Source organism: Falco peregrinus, chromosome 1, assembly GCF_023634155.1.
Source record: "Falco peregrinus isolate bFalPer1 chromosome 1, bFalPer1.pri, whole genome shotgun sequence".
Taxonomy (NCBI): domain Eukaryota; kingdom Metazoa; phylum Chordata; class Aves; order Falconiformes; family Falconidae; genus Falco; species Falco peregrinus.
The window spans coordinates 78,717,546-78,738,555 of NC_073721.1; the positions used below are offsets into that span (position 1 = coordinate 78,717,546).

The 21,010-nt window shown below is 45.1% G+C and overlaps 1 protein-coding gene across 5 annotated transcripts in view; it reads left to right on the forward strand.

Annotated features, from left to right (window-relative positions):
* The first annotated feature begins 677 nt into the window (after nucleotides 1-677).
* SMOC1 (SPARC related modular calcium binding 1) overlaps nucleotides 678-21,010 on the forward strand; it is a 132,061-nt gene continuing 111,728 nt past the window's right edge. For all 5 annotated transcript variants that reach the window (XM_055819663.1, XM_055819669.1, XM_055819682.1 and 2 more), the window contains exon 1: nucleotides 678-956. In XM_055819663.1, the coding sequence (XP_055675638.1) occupies nucleotides 852-956 (105 nt within the window). In that variant the 5' untranslated portion in view covers nucleotides 678-851. The remainder of the gene's footprint in view (nucleotides 957-21,010) is intronic.

The window sequence follows — 21,010 nt, forward strand, 5'->3', positions numbered from 1 at the left end:
GCAGGGCAATGGGCTGTGAGGCTGTGGTGGGGCTACCTTTGCATTTGGGAAAGCAGGGGAAGATCTTCACAGATGGGTAGCCTCTGTGGTGGTGGGTCAGCCATGCTTTGAGTCCTGGTATGGAGGTGACAAGAGGACCTACGCTCCTGGAGACACGGACTTGCTCCCACAGCGGTCTTGGCCCAAGCCCGCCAAACCAAAGGAAAACGGTACGCAGACCGCGAGAGAATTCCCTGTGCCAAATTTACTTGCTCCTTGGCCCGACCCGACCGCGCGTCTCAGCTGTCACCGCCAGGGCCAGCGGCGGGGCTGGGGCCGAGGCTGCCCCGCCGGGGTTTGGGACGGTCGGCGGAGGCCGGCAGCCCCCCAGCGAGCGGCCTGGCGCCCGCGCACCCCGTCAGCCGCTGAGGGCGCGGCGGCCGCTCCAGGGGCCGCGGCACGGGAAAGGTGCCGGCCCCTCGCCCGGCCGCCGGCAGCACCGCGCCGCCCGGGGCCAACCTGCACCGCCCGCCTCGAGCCCCGGAGCGGCGGCGGGGCGGGGCGGAAGGCCCTGCCTCCCTGCTATTGGCTGCGACCGGCGGCGGCCACTCTGCGATAGGCGAGTTCCGCAGTCAGTGGCGCCCGGCCCCGCCCCGCCGCGGCTTTATAACGGGCATCCCCATGGCTGAGGCGGGTAACCTGCTGCGGCGGGAGGGGGCAGAGCCGGCCCGGGGCACCGCGCACCGCCCGCCGACGGACCCGCCGCCGCCGGGCTGAGGGGCGGCCGCCCGGGAGAGCCGCCTCCGGTGGCCGCAGAGCCCCGCCGTCCCGCCGCCTCCCCCTTCCCCCCGCCGCCCCCCCCCCGAGGGACGATGGTGTCGCGGGCCTGGCGCGGCGCGGGGGCTCGCCCGTTCCTGCTGGCGCTGCTGCTGGTGCATCTGCCTCAGGGTCGCGGCCACCGAGCCACGGGGCCCCGGGTAAGTGAGCCGCCGCCCCGGCGGCGGGGCAGCCCTTCTCCCGCCCGGCCCGCCGCGGCAGGTTGCCCTGTCCCCGGCCCGCCGCCCCCGCGCCCTGTCAGCGCCGCAGGTGAAGCCCCGGCGGGGGCCGCCGGGCAGCCCCGGCCCCCCCCGCCCCGCGGCGGGCACGCAGCGCCTCCGGGCCCGGCTCCCCGCGGGCGCGGACCCTCGCCGGGGCCTCCCCGCTCGTTAAAAGCCGGGTACCGGCTGAATGCGCCAAGTATATGCATCGGTATTAACTTGTTGGTATTTATTGCAGACAAAAAAGTGGGGCGGGGGGGGAGGTTGGCAGGCTGTAGTTTTATATTGCTCGTCTTGCATTTAATGTAGCTCCTGTTCCCAGCACATAGCTTTAGGACTTTTTCTCTTTTTATGTTCCCAAGTAGGGAATAAATGAATCCCTGCAATAAAGCTAGATGCCTTCAGCCCAGACTTCTCCCTGTAGGAGTCTAGCTCTGTTTTTTTAATCTGACAATGTCTGACTCTTACTGGGGCTGTTAATTTCACTTACTAAACTATTACACTGCTCTGGGGGAGAACCCAACATCTTTTCTAAATATGGTCCTCCCAGTGAGCTAATGTTACCACTGCAGCACCGCTACGGAGTAGCATGAGAGCTTTCAATTATAAAGCTGCAAAACAGTAGCCGTTTTTCAGCCAATGCTGCAATAAAAGCATGGCTCTGGGTAAGTGGAAAAACTTGATCTCTCTGCAGGCGTGTTGGATGCATTGCCCATGTGTGTTCTTGACCCATCAGTCTGCAAGGCTATGAAATGTGGTACCTAATTAACTTATGCCAAGGTTAGGCAAGACCGGGAGTCTTTGGAATCGCTGCTTGGCCAAAGTATAACAATAAGGTGCTTTAGTGCAATGTTCTAGTCTTTTAATAGAAGTGCTGCTTGACCATGATGGCTATTAAATGCTTCTCAGAGCTATGGAAAGTGTACTGGCTGTACTGGTGTCCTTGTGTTGAGCAGTGCTGTGTAGTCTCTTTTATGGCCAGATGTGTAATAGCAGCTGTTAGAATGTGGCAGATCAGAAGTAGTGTGTGCCATAAATTCTTGGAGACATGTTTTAAAAGATGGGGAAACATAGGGGTGCTTATGTTTGTATCTGTATTACCTGATACCAAGCGTAAACCTCAAAATTGGAGTGGTGCCAAATGGAGAAGAGCTTTGAGGTGATAAGTAAGAGTCTGGCTGGATGACTAGGGCCCTTCTTCAGCACTGGTATCTGAATACTTTAATGAAAAGCAATTGAAACAAAGAACAAAATAAAAAATACTGATTGCAGTGCATAATTGCACAATGACCCTGTCTGTCAAACAGTTTCCATATATGCCATTTTTATGTACTGTACTTTACAAGACAGTTTAATTGCTCCCTGTGCTGTGTCGTCTTTGGAATGGGAGCTACTTCAGGAGAGTGGAAAACAAAATACAAAGGACTACTGATGTACTTTTTGCTTCAAGTAAGTGAGCTGACTTTGTTTCTCTGACTTTGCTATTTCTCCCTTTGTGACCGGGGCAGAATGTCAGCTGTGAGCACCAATGTCTACTTGTGAGCTCTTAAAGGAAAGGCTGTGAACTTCCAGGATGTTTAACTTCTGAGGCCTGTCTTATTACACTTCTAATTGTCATGCTTAAGTGCATGTGAAGGTAGAGAGTTTAATTTGCTCATTTGCAACCATGTTGACTGATCCAAGTCCCTGAGATTCATCTCTTCTTGTGATTAGACATTGCCACTAAGGTTGTCACAGTACAAAGGTGCCATACTTTGGATTCCAATGTACACAAGGAAATTTTTTATTAACCGGTTTTTGATGATGATTACCATCTTACACCAGCGTGTCTCATGCTGAGTTGTGATCAAGAACATATTCCTGTCAGGAACCCTCTCTGGATGGGGGGATCAGTGTTGCAGTTCTAGGGTCTGATCTTGTAGGTGTTCAGTTGCTAGGTGTGATATTTACCCTTTCCCACTTTTTCTTTTCTGTATGGTAAGCACTAGAATGATAATATTTGCAAGATGAAGTGCTTTTAAAGGTAAACAGCAGTCTTTAATCCTACTCAATGAGTTTAAATGTGCAGCAATAATGCTTGAAACAAGTTCCTGATCTTTCTCCTTGCATTTCCCTCTTACTACTGTAGTATTGCTGCTAAGCTAGGCAGCCAGCACTGTCACTGAATACAAAGGCAGAAGAGTATGGCTTACTATTGCTTGCTGAAAATGATGAAAAACTAAGGGTATTGGAGAGCAATAGGTGTATCTACATCTCTTGTGCCAATAAGGGATTAAACTTCCAAATGAGGGTAGTTAAAGATGATTACTTGAATACCAAAATCAATTACAAGTGCAGCTAGTATCTGCTGGCCTGCTGAGGTACTCCTTGCTCTCAAAAGATGTACAAAGTTTGCTGTTTCCTGTTACAGTGAAAGTATGAGCAGTGACATGAATCCCTTAGACTTGGGAAGTGTTAGTGACCTGTAGGAAACATCTGGCTTTTGTACGTATGCTGTGGCCCACTAACAGTTAATAACAACTGTCCAATTGAAGCTCCATGGTAAGTCTAGTATCTTTGGTGTCCTAGAAATAACTTGGAAATCCAAGGCTTTTGTGTGACTTGTTTCCTCACTTGACAGACTCTAGAAAAGCTTCTGCTGTGTTACATAATTGCTTGGTCAATTTTGCTCCTGTAGGTCTGAAGAGCCCTGTGGAAGTGATCAGCTGGCTGTACTTAGAAAATTTCTGTCTGAAGGATGTTGGCTTCTGGAAAAAGATAATCAGGCTTTACTTTCTATTCATATTTTCTTCCTGTGTGCCTCTCTTTCTCTGCTGGTATGAGATCTGGGGTTGTGTGACAAGCCAGGTCTAGCTGTTTCTCCTCCTTGACCCCAAAGTGATAGATGGGGAGTTTGACTGGGCTGGCTCTTGCATCTCCTACTGTGTGGTGCTTTTGAACAGTACTCTTTCATAGCACATTAGATTGTGCCACTCTGTTTTTTCCCATCTGGACAATAAATGTTGACCTTTGTCTTTCTAGTTTAGAAAGATAGATCTATATAGGTCCCCTGCTTTTTGATTATCATGCCCTGACCGTTAAGAACTTGCTCCATTTATGGCAGGGAGCTGTTGATGGCAGTAATGACAAATACTAGCACAAGAAGATGGTGGGTGCTTGCAGAAGGAGCAGAACGCGACTGCAGCAGTCAAAAGCTGTCCTAGGGGTGAGCTTGGATTTATGGAAGGCTGGGGTTCTGTACCTCCCAGTGACTGCAGAGGACTAAAAAATGGGAGGGGAGGGCAGGACAGTCACTATAACTTTCTTTCTAGTTTCATGCATGGAAACATGCCATATCCCTCCTTGAAAGGCATGCTAGCTGGAGATGTGGGGGGCCTTCCAGTTCAGTGCTGTTGTAAAGGGAAGGCAGTAGATAGCAAAATTATGAAGCTACACACAGATTCTAGTGCATAAACAGGAGTGCTATAGAGCAATGGGAATTCCCTGCTGCAGCTGGCTGTTAGCTAGAACCCCAAATAAGAACCTTGATAAAAAATGCTGGAAAGGCTCCTGCAGCTTTGCCATTCTGTCAGGAGGAGCAAGAAGCATCGCAGCTTGTGCCAAGGAGCCTGTGTTCTCACTGCAGCCCCACTGGGAGTGTTCCACAAAGCAGGTATCTTTGCACATGCTCTACTAAAATTAGGGGGACTGTGTTCTTCATGGTGGGAAGAAACTGGAAAAGGGCATACTATAAAAATACAGGGCAGAGGGCTCCATATGAAGGAGATCCAGAACAGAAGAGTGAAACTTAGGGTAGGTTTTCAGTGGCTGAATTTTGTTTTTTGGTTTGAGCTTAATCATCACTCTGCATTGCAAAGGTCTACACTGATAAGTTACAGCTGAAGCACTCTAATGTTTTAGATTTCGTTACTGTTGGAAAGACTCATTTTAATGAAGGAATAAGGATCCAAAGACAAGTCTTCACAAAAGCATCCCCTGACATGACAGACTTGTTGCTCTATGGCAAAGAGCTTTTTGTTACAGGTGCTCTGTTTCGGTTGGCTGAGAGATGTTCTTGCCTAAGTGAAAACTCTAATTGTATGTAGAGCTATACTAATTGTTTCTCCCTCTCCTTGTTCATGCTTAGACCTTTAATGTTAGACAGCTGAATTCCTTGATGTGTACCACAGAAACTGATCTGATTTGCTTTTTATTCATTATGCAACTGTTAAGGAACAGGATTAATTCTTGTGTGGAGAAGTATTAAAACATTATGTTCCCATATATTAGTGTTGGAACAGTGGGCCCTGTTCTAAATGGGGAAACACTGTAGGATCTAGCTTGCTCTGTGTGCTCTTAGAGCTGGGATTTTAACTGCCTGAGCTTCTGAGTTGGCTATGAGAATATTTCACTCATGTTACTGACCTCTGCTGCTAATGAAAGACTTCTGGCCACCAAAAGACTTGATATAAACGATGAAACTGCTTGTGTATTTCTTCTGGTGGTGACAGCAAGCTCCTGTAGCTGGTAGAACACCTACAATGGTAACCTCTTGGACTAGTTTTCAAGTTTCTAGCACTAGTCATGTGTTAAGGTAATCTTCACTGACATCAGTGCAGAGCAGATGCTGTCTTGGCTTCTTTAATTTCCAAATGGCCTGAAGCAATTGGTAAGATGACTGTAAACCTCATTTCAGTGGTAGAGTAGCTCTGAAATATTAACACTGCTGTTTAAGTATCTTAGATGTTCTTATCCTGCCATCTCAAACTAATTGCGACATAACTATGTCAAAAAACCCCAAACAAACAAAACTCCTTTTGTCTCCTACTTGGCTGTTGAATCCCTGCTTCTTCTGGGGCTGGCACATCTGACAGTGTAGTTAAGCATTACACAATAAACTTCAGCTCTTAACAAAACCCAAACACAGAGGCAATACAGGTGAAACTGAAGCTCATCCCTGAAGACTGCTGTGCTGTCACGCTTAGCCTCCTGTTCGACAGTGTGATGGCTTCTTCTCAGAGCGCCCCAGCAGCTGCCACAAGGTCTTTGGTACTGACGCAACACCCAGGGACTTTGTGGCACAGCAGACCTTGAGCCCTAAGCTTGGTGTGCGCTGGTGATAGTTTACTGCTTTGTCATCAAGTGAAATTCTAGCAGAGAAGTGGATGTTAAACTTGTGACTTGAGCTATGAAGCCTACTTTTTTTGTTGTTACAAGCTTAACTACTGTTGTTGCTTTTGTAGGACTCCAAGCTTCCTGTGTTTGTTTGTGAGAAGCTCTTCCATTTGTGAAGTTCTTGCCCCAGCACTGAAAACTATCATTGCTATGGGTGAATCGCTTCAGCACTGGAGCTTTCAGAGTAAGGTGTGAGGTCAGTGTGAGACGTTTGCTTACATAGAGAAACTACCAGGATGTGATGAATGTGGTATGTAACTGTCTCCCTCTTACGACTAGCTCACATGAGCAGTTAAGATTTGTGTTTAGCAGCTTACATGTGAGCCCTGCGAAGCTTTTTGTGGTGGCTTTACTGCCTGTAGGTACGAGGAGGGGGTATTCTGGCACCGAAACCCTTCTGGTGATGACCGAGAATGCTTGCTGCTTTTTTTTTTTTTATTAGGCATTGTAGCTGTAGGAGAGTAACAAGAAAGTGTAGCTAGTCACACCAGAGTGTAATGCTTGCACTCAGGGCAGTGAAAACAACCACCCACCATACAAAGGAGCTCTTTGTATGTGTACTTACATAGGCTATCGGCGGCTCCTCAGCCTGAGAGCAGTCAGCTCCCTCAGGATGAGGCCTTACCTTGAAATCGGGCTCCTGGCTTCCTGACCTGGATGGCTTTTCTCCTTATCACAGTAGCCTCCTGGTGCAACTTAGGCTCCTGTGGGATGCTGCACTAACACTGTAGGTGGTGTTAGTGATATTCATAAGCATTAGAGAAGAATCATCTGCTTGTTTGGTGAGGAAAAGGTAGCCTTGTATAGCGGGCCTGCCCACTCACAAATGCTATTCCTTGCAAAACTGAAGAGACAAATATGGTTGTTATTCACCCCTAGAAGAATTACTTTTGAGGGAAGCCTGTGCTACCTGTGTATGCTGGAGGTGCAGCCCCTACAGTGTGGGGCGGGGGTGATGGAAAAAATGGAAGCTTTGGCTTTTGAAGGGATTAATTCTACTGTGTGACCCTTCCAGGGGAGCCTTAAGACTGGCCTGGGCCTGACAGGATGATGTTAAGGTGCCAGTGACAGCCTGGAGTAACAGCCTTGGTGGAAGGCTATCCTGCCAGATGTTTCTCATACTGGCTTCTCTGGGGCAGTTGTGCTTCTGTCCTCAGAGCAGTAGCCTAGAAGCCCCCATAAGTGTCCAACTGCTTGCACTGTCAAATTCTTCCCTGGTGTCTCCCAGCTGTAGCCTGCCAGGGAGGACATGCATGCATGTTGGATTTGTGCATTTTTGCCCCCCACTGGCTTGTGGCTAAGCTAGCTGTTTTTGAGAGCCCACCGACAGGTGTTCTCACGTGGAGTGGCATGTGGCTGTGCAGTGAGGAAGTGAGTGGTAGGTGTGAAATGAGAGCAAACTTAGGTGCTCCCTTTCAAGGCCTGTGCCCAGAGATGGGGAAATCCAGGAACAGGGGCTGCATCATTAAAGGTTGGAGCAGGGTTTTGTCAAGTAGAGTCCTGCAGCAAAGCTTAGACAAGCTACCCACTGGTGCTGCTGGCAGACTCTTCCATGCAGATGAAGTGGTACAGAAACTGGTGCATGTAGACAGTTAACTTGCTCTGCTATGGGCACCCAGACTCCTCTCCTGGGCTGGAGCTGGAGTTCCTAAGTAGCAGCTACTGCCTCTGGGTGAAGAACACGAATGAATGTGAGCAGGACGGTAAGTAAACGTGCCACGGAGTACCACACTGCTCAGTACTTGAGTACAGACCCGAACCATGTGCTGTGGCTCTGTAAATGGGGTTGCTTTGCCCACTTTGACTTGGGGTGGCTAAGGGGGAAAGAAGCAGACTTTCTGCATGCAACATCTTTCTGTGCAAGGCATAGATTGAATCTATTTGAGACTGGCTTAATAGGCTACACAGCAGTCCTTGTTGGCCTAAAGTTAAATTTGATCCACTGCTGGAAGAGCATGGGCTTAACATTTTTCTCCTGTTCTGAGTCCTATGGCGAAGTGCAAGAATGTACCTTCACCCTTTTCAGAGTGCAAAAAGCCTGCTGTTCTGTACCACTAAGACATTTGATTAAAGCTGCAGTTGAGGGGGTGGGAAAAGTGAGGGCTTTCTCATGGGCGGGCTTTTCATAGAATTATAGGAAGTGGAAGGGAAGGTGCACTGGAATAAGGAAGATGGAGAAGTAGGACAGATGAAATAACTTGCTTTTCTGAGGTTTTTCTTGGCCACTGGTCCAGTTAATGATAGTTGGAATCATATCCAGAGGGAAGTGCTGATCCTCAAATAGGGAGGAGAGGTTCCAAACACTTAGTGGGCAGATTCTGTTTCAGAGTTTTTTTTGGCTACCACTCTTCTGTTACCATTAGCTGGGTCACAGACCAAAAGGAATGTGAAAGAATGTTCTCCATCCCTGTTCTGTGACTAAGATCAATCACTTAAGTTGCATGGGGAAGCCAGACTCTTACCTTCTGATTAAGTCCACTAGCTTAACTGCTATACTTAGACTTGTGATGCATGGAATAGTGCTTGTTCTACACTCCTGTGGAGTTCCAGAATATTGGGTTAAGAACTTTTTCTTTGGTTATACAAAATCTAAAATATGAGATAATCTGATCCTTCAGTTGTAATTCTAATACTTAAGGTTTTGACACTCCAGCATATTAAAACAATCCAATACAGTCTTAATGTAAAGGTGAAAATATTATGTTCTGTGGCTACCATGAAACTGAGTGGACTCATGGCTGCTCCTTGTGTTGCAGAAGCAGTAGTGTGGCTACCTCTGGTATAGAGGGGGAGTGAACCAGGCATCAAATAGATAAGGAAGCATTCTCAGGTGAAAATACCTGGTAAAAGTAGTGTTACCCTTTAACGTACAACAGGGGCACATGCCTAGGAAAGATGTCCAGATGTACGCTATCTCTAGATCATGCTTCTGTGTGTACCAGATACACACTAGACAGAAGCAGATAAGATGATAATCTTTTGTTGCAGCATAATGAAGATTAAAGAGCTTACTCTAGCTGGTACATCAAACCATTTCCCTTCCCATTTCTTTGAAGCAGATTTACATGCAGTCTACGCTTAGACTTAAACAGATACTTGGTGGAATGAGGTGCAAGTTAAGAACTAAAACCCAAGAAGCTCTTGTGTGTAATTTCCAGGTGGAGGATATTAAATGAGTTGGAGTTTGTGGATACTGGCCAGATAAAGGGGTTTCCATCTGAGCCAAGTAACTACTTCTGATTTGACTCTAGTTACCATATAGAATGGTGGTAACTCTCGTTGGCTTCTACTTGGAGTTTTGCATTTGGCTTATTATTCTGCTCTTAAAAGTGAGCCGGCAAGTGTTGCAAAAGTAGATAACCCTTTTGACTTAATACCTCCAATCTACCTCCAGTGCTTTGGAGTTCTGTCAGGTGAGGCATCTGATGTAAGGCACTAATACAGCACTGCTGCTGTATCTTCCTGCTGTTGTAGTAAACCATAGCCAATTGGATTCTCAGTGCTGCTGGTGGTGGTGTTATTTGTCCTCAATTAGATACAATGCATCTGATATCTTGCATAATTTTCAGGCATATGTGGAAATCTGTCCTGCTAGAGCCTTCAAGTAGCTTCTGAAAGTGGTTGCCATGGAATAGGATAAGTGCACTGCACATGTGTACAACTCCATGGATTTACTCCTTGACTGTAAGAGAATTGTGCTTCTGGTTGCTGTACCTGAAGGCCTCGGGTTATTCTAGAGATACTGTCCTGGTAAAATCTGAAGTGGTGGCGAAGTGACTACTGCTTATATGAATAAGTAATACCTAATGGTGGAAGAAGGTATTTCAGTGGTGACTGTGCTACCTAATGAGTAGCTCATGCTTTCCATAAGGGGGTACATATTGAAGGAATTTGCTATGAATTTTTATCAGGGTTGCTACCAGCATTTGTCTGATGTTATCAGTGTCTGAGCTGTCTTTCCTTCTTTATTATTACACAGGTACAGCCAGTATTTTTAGGAGCAGGAATCATGGACTTGAGTGCAGGATTGAAGTCAAAGCTGTGTTCTGTAGGCTTTAGCTTGTTAGGTGTTCTGTGGAACCAGAGATGTTCTACTGCACTGAGGCAGCATGTTTGTTCTCTGTGGCAGTAACTGGTCTTGCACTCACTTTACTCTTCCTAGTTTGAGCCTGAACTGTAGGAGTAGTAGCTGCAACTTCTACAGGTAATTACAAAATGGACATACACTATCACTAGCAAAGTATGTATATATATGATGGTTAAACAGATTTATCTGGAAGTATGGGGGATTGTCAGCCCAAACTTTCTTTTTGGATGCTCATCTTCAGGAACTTCCAGGAGGCTGAACATTCTCTTCTCAGTGAACTCTGAAAGTGCTTTATGCTCCAACTTGGTGGTGGTTTTATTTAAGTCGAGGACTCTTACACTGAAGCAGGCCACTTGGCTCCAAAGTAGTCTGGATGTTAGTGGATGTAGCTGTTGAAGACTTGAGTTTTTCCAAGGCTGCTGGGTTTTGTCCTCCCTTCAGTTTCCCTGAAGTAACAAGTGTGTTGGCAAAAAAAAAAATTTGTATTCTGCTGGACTTGAGCTGTCACTTAAGCTACTAACTTAAAAATCAGCAACTCTGCTGAACTTCACAGCTCACCTACCAGTTAGGCATACCCTGAAAATTGTGATTACATTTAAGGTGGCTGATGGAGCTTTAAATATCTAGCCTAGTTCAACTTCTGCCATGTCACTAGTATAGGTACCTCTTGAGGGTGAATAGGGTGGGGAGTGAGAAGCAATCAGTGTGAAACTAGGGCCGCTGATGCTTTTCTTGTTTTCATCCTTAGTTGTCCATGAGACAATCTAAATGTCCAGATTTTTACTGTGAACAATAGGTACCTGAAGGAGTTGCAAACTAGTTGGATTGGGAACAGAAAGAAGTTGATCTATTTTTCACCACAAAAGTGCTTCTTTGCTTGAAGCACTTTGGCAGCATTATTGGAACTGAAGCTAGCTGTTGCTCATCAACATACTCCAGTGTTATGTCTTGCAGATTTCTGCTCTGGATGTAAAAGCACCCATAGGACAAATCAGCTCAGCTCATCTGCTCTGTTTTGTAAAATCTGTTGGTGTATAAACGGCTATAATGTGTAGCTATGTTAGCTCTTACCCTAGGAGGATGAAGCTATCCTGGTTCATGTGCATGGTTCTTGCATGAAAGTAATTAGAGAGTCCCAACTTCCAAATTGAGTTTTGACTGTAGAGTTAACTTCAGAAAAACTCAGTATGTTTTCTAGAACACTAGGGTTTTTTGGTGATGAAATTAGAACTGCGTGGGAGGGAAAAAAATCTGCCATACTTGAGTAAATCTGAGCATTCTTAAAACCTGCCCTTCAGTACCTCTGGAATTGACCCAGTTGTATGACAATTAAATTTTCAGCCCAAAGATTTGAGGCTCTGATCTAGCTTGAATAGCTAGTGCATGTCAGAAGTAAATGAAGTTTTTTTAAAGTTCCTGCTGGAACTCTAATAATTTACCTACAAGTCTCCAAGATACGCTTCTAGTTCTGCTGGCATGAAGACAAACTCAAACCAAAAAGTCTCCCACAATTGCTTCACATAACCCAGGGACTTCCCCCCACTGCCCCAGAATAGATGGGAAGAGTTTAGCAGGAAAATCCCGTGCAATTTGCAAAGAGAAGGATTTGATTTTAGTTGAAACTTTAAAAACCACAAGTAACACTTTTACTTCTGAGCAAACAACAGCCCCAAATCAAAAGTCCAACTTCAGCTGTCAGCAGGTTTTTCTCAGTAGCAAAGAATACAGAGTTCCAAAGGAATATCTCTTTTTCTTTATGTTAAAAAACCATAGGTATCTTATCACAGTAACTGTTCTTCCTGTTAAACTTGGTACCTTGTCAGGTGTCCCATGCAACTCTTAGTTCACTGTTCCTTTTCTGTAAGAAAATGTCCACATCTGACCTTAAGTGGGGAGCCTCCACTATAACTACTTCCAAGTTAACCTGCTCACTAATATTGTCACCTTCGGAACAGCTGTAGATTAAAAGCTTCTGACTAGCTTTTTCCTTATGTCTGGATTCCTGTCAAACTCTGCTCCACACCCTCCAAGACTTGTACTCTCTGTGTGTACCTCTTCAGGCAAGGCAAGGAGAGTGGGAGAAAAGTTTGAACTTGGTAGTTCTTGCTGAAGCCTTCTTCCTGGCAAAGGTGAGTCCAACTTCAGAAATTCATGTTTTTCTTTGGAAATCACTGGGGCAAGTAAATAAAGTTAAACAGAATAAATTTTCTACCTGACATGCTTTCCTTCAGTTTGTTCAGCTTTAATAAAGTCTTCTCAGGTTTAGAGATGTAACCAGCCTTTCAGTGCAATGAATAAGTGCAGCGTGTCAGAGCAAAAGCTAAATATGATTTTCACTTTTCTGAAACCATGGAGAATACAAGCATTTACATTCAGGAAGTGCCAGAGGGCTGATGATAGACATGGTGCAGTCACCTCGGATTAAGAGGACAAAATAGGGTGTTATCTTTGGCTTGACTCGGGTTAATATTTACTAGAAAGCAAACCTAGGGATTACCACAAATAACCTAAAACAAGCATGTCTACTCTTCACTGTATGGCAGACTAATGTTCTTGCATATCCATGTGTTTCCTAAGGCAACCAATTAGGATAAAGTGAGAAGAGGTAATCTTGTTAAATCTCATGCCAGCGTTCAGATGAGTAGAACCATACTTACTTAAAATTGCCTTAGTGAGACTTGCTAGTGGCTTTTGTTTCACTAGCAGATGCTGATGTAAAAATACAAGACTCTTGGCATCTGTTGTTGTGAGGCAATTGACACCAGTGCTAGGCATTGTTTACACAAAGCATCTAGATGAAGTCACTAGTGGATTCAACAAGATACTAACTGAAGACAGCATTTATAAATGCTGACATTGATGAAGTTTGCTTAGTTAATGCCCAGTACTAAATTGCAATCAGGATTTGATGGCTCTGAATAGAGTAAACCTCTTAAAATAGGCAGGGGACAGGGTCTGAGGAAGAATTTCTTTCCCGAAGAGTAGAGAGTACTTTCTTCTTCCTCATTCCCCAGCTCTGTCCTTATTGTTGCTGACAAAGCAGTTCCTGGGTTGCAATATCACCTCTAACTGAAACTCTTGTCAAGCTGCTGTTGCGCTGCTTATTCATCTTGAGCACTTGGCTTGGAGCTCCAGATCGCTGAAGTGAAGGGAAAGCACTAGGAAGTTTTCCCCTTGGTTTAGGGAGAGACATGCCTCTGTTTTAGGTATTTTTCTGGGGAGAAAGCTGATGGTACCCAGGGTCATCTTGTTCTCAGCTGATGGCTAGAATGCATAACTCTCTTGGGAATCTTTCTAGATGTATTGTAGGGCAACATCTATATGTTAAATCTAGTGCTGTATGTAGAGGCTGCTCAGCTTGAACTGTTTTAGCTGGACCTACTGCTTTCAGACAGTGAGCTTGACTTTGTAGGAAGCTTCCCTTTAAGTGTGATTTTTTTTTTTTCCCTTTGGGGGAAGTCTTTGGAAATTGAGTAAGATTATAAAGTCATCCCACTTTAAAACTCAAATGGCAGTGATTCAACAAACACTACAAGCTGCTAAAGCGGTTGAACGAATAACTGGCAAGTGTCTGTCTTAGTTGAAGCTTGGAATCCACTCTGGTAATTGCAATATAAGCTCTTAGGCAAGAAAAGAAAAAAGGCAGATGTTTCTTTATCAGCCTCAAAGGTCAACAGGTCTCCTGTAAAGATGGGCAGGCTCAGAACCTCTGACTTGGTGTCAGTCAATGTGACAAGATTAAACAGAACTGTAATTAATCACTTGAGTTCACTTAATTCTCCATTCTTTCCCTTGGTTGATTTATTTGCTGGTTTCTTCATATGTTCCAGGGAAAGTTTCCTTTCTAGGTTCCAAATTATCCCTGTATTTCTTAGGTCTGACTTATGCAACAGTCGCCTCTAATGACACTAATACCCACAGGACCATATGGCATGGACAGTTCTTAGCTGAAGTGTGAGCATGTTGCCTAGAATCTGCAAACTGGAAATGTTTCTGCTTTTTTCCTGGCTGGTGTGGTTGCTTGACCTTGCCCAGCTTCCAGACCCCTCCTCGCTTCTTACCCTGCTCCAACATGGGTTCGTTCCATGGGCTGCAATCTTCCAGGAAAAAAATCTGCTCCATCATGGGCTTGTGGGCTGCAGCTTCCTTCAGGAAATGTCCAGCTGCTCTGGCTTCTCCTCCCCCCTGCCCCATTGTGTGGCCTTTTGTCTTTTAAGTATGTTTTCAGAGGCACTGTCAGCTTGGCTGATGGGCTCACTTTTGGTCTGCAGTGGGTATGTTGTGGAACCAGCTGTGTCCAGCATGGGGCAGGCCCTGACTGCCTCTCACAGAGGCCACCTCAGCACCATGCTGCTACCGGGACGTTGCGGTGTAAACCCAACACAGCTGGTCAGACCAGGCTGAAGAAGGAATGCTGCTTTGGCCTGGAAAGACTCCAGCAGAGTCAGCAATGGGTGTGCCCGTGCTTCTGGAAGTACCACCAACATGGAGCTCACACCTCAGTCAAACAGTTTGTGCCCTGAAATAAACTGCTTCAGTCCTTTTCAAGGTGGTGTAAGTTTCTTACAGAGGTTGAATATGGTTTTGCTGTGAAAGGTGCCAGTGCACCTAAAATTCAGAGATCTAATCTAACATACATTCTACTCAGTGTTTGGTTGTTTTTTTTTTTAAGATGTAGCCTCAAATTGACTGAGCACTTTCAGGTTCTGTTCCCATGTGAATGTAGTTTCAGTATTGATTGTTCTACTCTTCCCCTTCTTCAAACCTAGGGATTGGCTTTTCATCTTACCCTTCTGGAAGGGGAAGAGAACACAAATTTAATACTTATAAGTGCTATTACTGGTACTGAATAATTCTGCAAGAGGAGTGTCAGATATTGTAACTCCTGACAAACTTCAACCTGGGAAAATTACAGGAGTGTCTCTGTAACATCTGGATCTGGTGTTCTGCATCCTTGGGTGTGGACAAGCCCCCATGCTTCAATTCTCTGATGAAAGTGTGTTTGGCCCTTAACAGCAAAAAGCGTATTTAGAGTTATATTACCATTATCCATTGAGACATAGGATCATGACGAAACTTTACAGCACTTTTAACTTGTAATTTTCTTCTCTTGGAGTCCAAGTTGTAGGTGCTGAAACTTGACATATAACAATGCTAGTGCTCTGTGCTTGATAGTGGAGAGGAATACGAAATACTTGAACAGAAGTAGCGTTAGAGAAGCTACTGCCCGAATACTAGGTTATCTACTTAAATATCCTGTATGTCAAAGACCAAAATTTCACTTCTTATCTCTTAACAAGTTTTTTTACTGTTACTTGAAGCTAAAACCTTTTTCTGATAGTTGTCTTTAAATTCTCTTTTTTTTTGCTGGACAGCAAAAGTAGTTTTGTCACAATCAGTCTCCAAACAGGATAGAAATAAACCTTTAAGTTTCCAGAATCTGTCAACTTCTCTAACATTTTAATTAGAGGTTTTAGGCCTTTACCAAATAGTTTCTCAAAGCCTTATGAAGCCTATGCCACTGCAGTAATTCACAAGTACTTACTGACCTTACACTTTAAAGCAGCAATAACTGTACTTCCTTTCTTGCATTGCTTACTGCCTTTTGGCAGGATTTTGTGGAAAGTACTAGCTTTAAGTAATGTAAAGCAATTTATGAAAAAAATAGTGGTCTGTCCTAGCTGTAGAAGCACCGCTGCTTAAGATGATTAGCAATTAAGGGCAACAGACAACAAGCTTAGTTGGGTACTCCTGAGCTGTATCAGCTTGTGTTTCCAGTTATTTATGCTGTCTCCATACTGTTGGCTTGTGTCTTCCAAGCTCATGTCTGAGCATGTTTTCTGATTCCCCAGCTATGTGTTGAACTTGCTGCTTTGGCCTGCTGTGAGCTACAGCCAGACAACTCGCTCCTGTGGCAGGACTGATGCTAAAATTTTGCCTCACAGTTATATGGCTGAAGCTGGGTTTAGTCACTTGCCTTGGTGGTCAAGTCTGGATGAAGGACAGTTACTGAAGCCAGTCTAGACAGCTCTAGCCTCCTCGATGAAGCACTAACATATCTTGGAAGTAGAGTAGCTTTTAAACTACAGGAGCCCTTGTGATACTGCAGTTCCTGACAGCCAGCCTGTGCAGGAACGCTTTGCTGGTGTCCTGTGCTAGCAAAGCTTTCTACCTATGCTATACCTAGTGTAGGTATAATTGAACAGCAGAGTTGTCTGGGCTTGCTTTAAACATCCACGTTGGCTATCTACAAGAACTTACCTGCTAAAAGAAAACTATACCTCTCTCCAGCAGAGATCTGATAACTTATAATGCCAAGGTTGGGACATACAATTGATTTTATCCTACCACTTGTCTGGAAGCTTTCCCTGCATAGCTGGTATAGTGATGACGGGTAGATCAAAAGTACATGTAAACAACCTGGAACTCTGCAAGGGTGCCCACCTTTGCCAATGACAGTAGAAAACATGCCTATGGTCTGATAAGAGTAATGCCTGGATTTCATGGGGCTGGATGGATGACCTGGAGATACTTTAAACTGGCACGCTTTGTCATGTTGTACTTCTACTTACTGAACTACATGAGGGCAAGACGCAACCCCTGCAATAATGTGGTTGTATCACACTAGTTATGCTGCTGCTGCTGCGTGATGCCCTGGGCAAGCTGTTTTCACACTGGATGTGGAGCAGCACTTGAGGGGATGATGTGGCTCCTCAGAACCTGGAAGAGTTATCTGTAGTGCACTAGAAACTGAATTTTGAAGAGGTTTTTAGTGGATGGGTTTGGCCCTAAGTATACCCTGAGAAGGGCCTTTGTCTGAATAGGGGAAGGAAACTCTGAGCCCTGAGGTATGGGTGTGATGAACTAAATTTAGCCTAGCTAGGGCACACTACTCTCTTAGGCTTTTAATGGTATACTCTCCTTGCTATTAAGCCCCATGGCCAACCTGTGCAAGGTTCTTGACAGGTGCTTTTTATTCTCCATGGTAAAATATTTTAAGTACTTGCTTGAAATAGAACAGTGAGATGATTCAGCTGAGTGCAGGGCTTCTCTGCTTGTCTGTTGCTTGTTAAATCTGAATGCAGGATTGTCAGTTGCCTTCAGTTCTCTGTGTTTAGGTTTGCAGCACATAAAAGTGAAAATCTGTTATGGGTTTATGTAAACACAGTATGTATGTTAAAGTATTCACCCTGCAACTGTGAACAAGGCATTTGATGGGAATGAGGAAAGTAGGTCTGGAACATGTAACAATGTTGAACTTAGCCTAGAAGAAAAGAAGACTGCTGTTGACAGATGAGGAAGAGAATACTCAGGGATACTTTCTGCCTTCCAAATTACAAAAAATTTTAATGAGAGGGCAAAAACTTGACCAATGTACCTAGTGGTATGCCAGGGTTGGAAGATACAAATTACATCAACCCTTAGCTTGATGAGGTGAATTTGCTGAGATAAGCTAAAGGCTCAAATCTTGCATTAAGACAGTTGTTATAAACATGACACGTCTTTCATGTGGTTCTAGGCATGAATATGCAAGTGGTGATGTGATCCCTGTGAACAGAGGAATTTGAGTAGAGAAAGCCAGTACCAAAGTCTCTGACTCCCCTATAAAGCATAGGGCAAGGCCTGTCTTAGACTGAATCCTATTTTCAGAATAGATTTCAATGCCCTCTAGTGGCTTTAACTGTACAAGGAATGGTTGGCTTATCTAGAACACCAACCTTGGGTGTTTTACTCAGCAGGAAGAGGTAGCTGGAGGTGTGTGTGTTGGGGATGCAGCTATGCTGTGGTTGTGTGAGGAGAAACAATGGAAAACATCTAGGAAATACTTCCTAACTTGAATTATTTAAATATTACTGAATGCCAAGCATTCCAAAAGTGAGATCTGGGGGTACTTTTGCCTTTTTAGGCTAGGAATAAACCTTCTCTGAGAAGCCCACTGCAGAATCATAGAATCATTTAGGTTTAAAAAGACCTTTGAGATTATAAAGTCCAACTGTTAACCCAGAACTGCCAAGTCCATCACTAAACCATGTCCCTATGCCTTTTTTAAACACCTCCAGGGATGGTGATTCTACCACATCCATGGGCAGCCTGTTCCAATGCTTGATCACCTTTTCAGTGAGGAAATTTTTCCTAATATCCAATCTATGGATATTAGGATCCTAAAATCCATTTTATCCAAATGGCTCAACATGAGGCCATTTCTTCTTGTCCTGTTGCCTGTTATATGGGAGAAGAGACTGACACCACCTGGCCATAGCCTCCTTTCAGGTAGCTGTAGAGCGCAATAAGTCTGAGTCTCATTTTGCCCTTCTCTGGACACGCTCCAGCACCTCAATGTCCCTCTTGCCGTGAGGGGCCCAAAACTCAACACAGTGTTCAAGGTGCAGCCCCACCAGTGCCCAGTACAGGGGGACAATCACTCCCTTGTCCTGCTGGCCACGCTGCTTTGGACACAAGCCAGGATGCTGTTGGGTTCTTGGCCACCTGGGCACACTGCTGGCCCATGTTCAGCCGGCCGTCAGCCAGCACCCCCAGGCCCTTTTCCCCCAGGCACTTTCCAGCCGCTCGGCCCCCAGCCCGTAGCGCTGTGTGGGGCTGCTGTGACCCACGTGCAGGACCCGGCACTGAGCCTTGTTGAACCTGGTACAACCGGCCTCGGCCCACGGGTCCAGCCTGCCCGGATGCCCCTGCAGAGCCTGCCTGCCCTCCAGCAGCTCAACACTCCCCCCAGCTCGGTGTCGCCTGCAAACTGGCTGAGGGTGCACTCGATCCCCTCGTCCAGATCGTCGATAAAGATACTAAACAGAGCTGGCCCCAGCACTGAGCCCTGGGGAACACCACTTGTGACCGGGCACCAGCTGGGTGTAACTCCATCCACCACCACTCCTTGGGCCCGGCCGTCCAGCAGCTTTTTACCCAGCGCAGGGTGCACCCGCCCAAGCCGTGAGCAGCCCGTGTCTCCAGGGAAAGCTGTGGGAGATGGTGCCAAAGGCTTTCCTAAGGTCCAGGCAGACAACACCCACAGCCTTTCCCTCATCCACTGGGCAGGTCATCTTGTCACAGAAGGAGATCAGGTTCATCAGGCAGGACCTGCCTTTCCTAAACCCAGAAGAATTTCAGTATTCCCTTCTGTAAGAGTCTGGGTTTTAAGAAAAGAATCGGATACTCTGACACTAAAATGGGGAGCTAGCCAAGTCAGACTTCCAGAATTGCACAGTGCAGAAGTGCATCAGCAGTTTGAGGTAAAACAGGTTTTACCTCATGCCATGTAGATAAAATGCACAACACTTTACCTACAGTGCAAGAACCGTGGAAGACTGTACAGGGTTGAGGACTCAGAAGTTGGAGGTCTGCATGGGCAAATCAGGTACAGGTGTTAGTTAACCTGTTAGGTTAATCTCCTAAAGTAACTGCTTAGCTTTGAACACTGTTGTCTGTGTGCTCTCTAACACTGTTTCTTGTTCTTTTGAGGAGTAAAGCATGGGATGTTCAGTGTTTGTGTGGCTATAGAAGGTAAAAAGGTGTTTGATGGCATAATTGGCTGTCTGCACTTGCTTACTACCAAGAAGGAAAACTGGAATATGCCTTAAGGAGTTTTCAAGATCAAAACTGCTTGCAAGACTCTTGCCTTTAAATCTGATCTTTAAATTTACTGTGGCTTCTAATAATGATGTTAGTAGTTCAACTTTAATTCAGTATGTTGTTGGTGAAAGTTAATTAGATGCTTTAATTCCACTTGAATAGTCTGCCTGACCAATGATATAATTAATTGGCCGTTTGTGCCATTTGGATGCATATGCATTGGTGTGCAGCATACTGATAAGATGTCTCAGAGATGGCTTTCTTGCATGCTTAGTACAAAGTGCTTTGAACTGGAAATTGACCAATTACCTCTGGAAGCAACTAATAAAAGCAGTGGAAGTTGTAGTTAGTAGATTGTACTGAATGAACAAAGATTGGGTTATGCATCTGGCTTTCGAAGACTTTGTCTCATCTGAGTGTGCTTGTGGATTGGAGAACCTCTGTTCTGGTAATTTGTTTAGGTTGTGTTTTAAGTTAGAGAACTCCTAAATAGCTTCAACATGGTAAAAAAATGAGCCTGAAATGCAGTAAGACTTGTCTTTTCTCTTTAGATTGTGTTCTTTGAAGCAGTGCTCCCGCAGTGTGTTAAGTCTCTGTCCCAAGAATTGAAGGATTTCATTTCAGTAGGCTTAGGATCTCGAGTAACTCTTCATTGAAGTAAATCACAGGCTTGTTAAGAACGTTGTTTTAAGAGTATTTTGTACTGTACTACTACGGTGAATATATAGCTGCCAAAATATTTCCTTGATCCTTCTTTATTCTGTTCAGTGGTTTGTTTTCTTCAGTAGGAAGAGAATAAAGTTTCTGAACAAGCTCAGTGTGGTGTCTCTTTTCACCATCATGCCTACTGCAGCCTTCTATTTCCTAGTTCTAAAGTATCTAAAGTCACCTTGCCATGTAGTGCTCCTGCACAGGCATGACTAGATCTCTGGGCGGTTAAGCAGATGCTAACTGCTGCCTCTGCCTGCACAATGTGCACTTGTCCAATGAGAAATGGTTGCAGATGGAAGCTTGTCAGGCTTCTGCTCATGTCCAGAGACAGAATCATTATTTGGCAGGTGAGGAAATCCTTTAAGGCTCTCAACTATTGTTCCAACAGATCTGTACTCCATTGTTTAAGCACTGAATTGGACTCTTCAGCTTCTGGTTTTATCATGGATACTATACT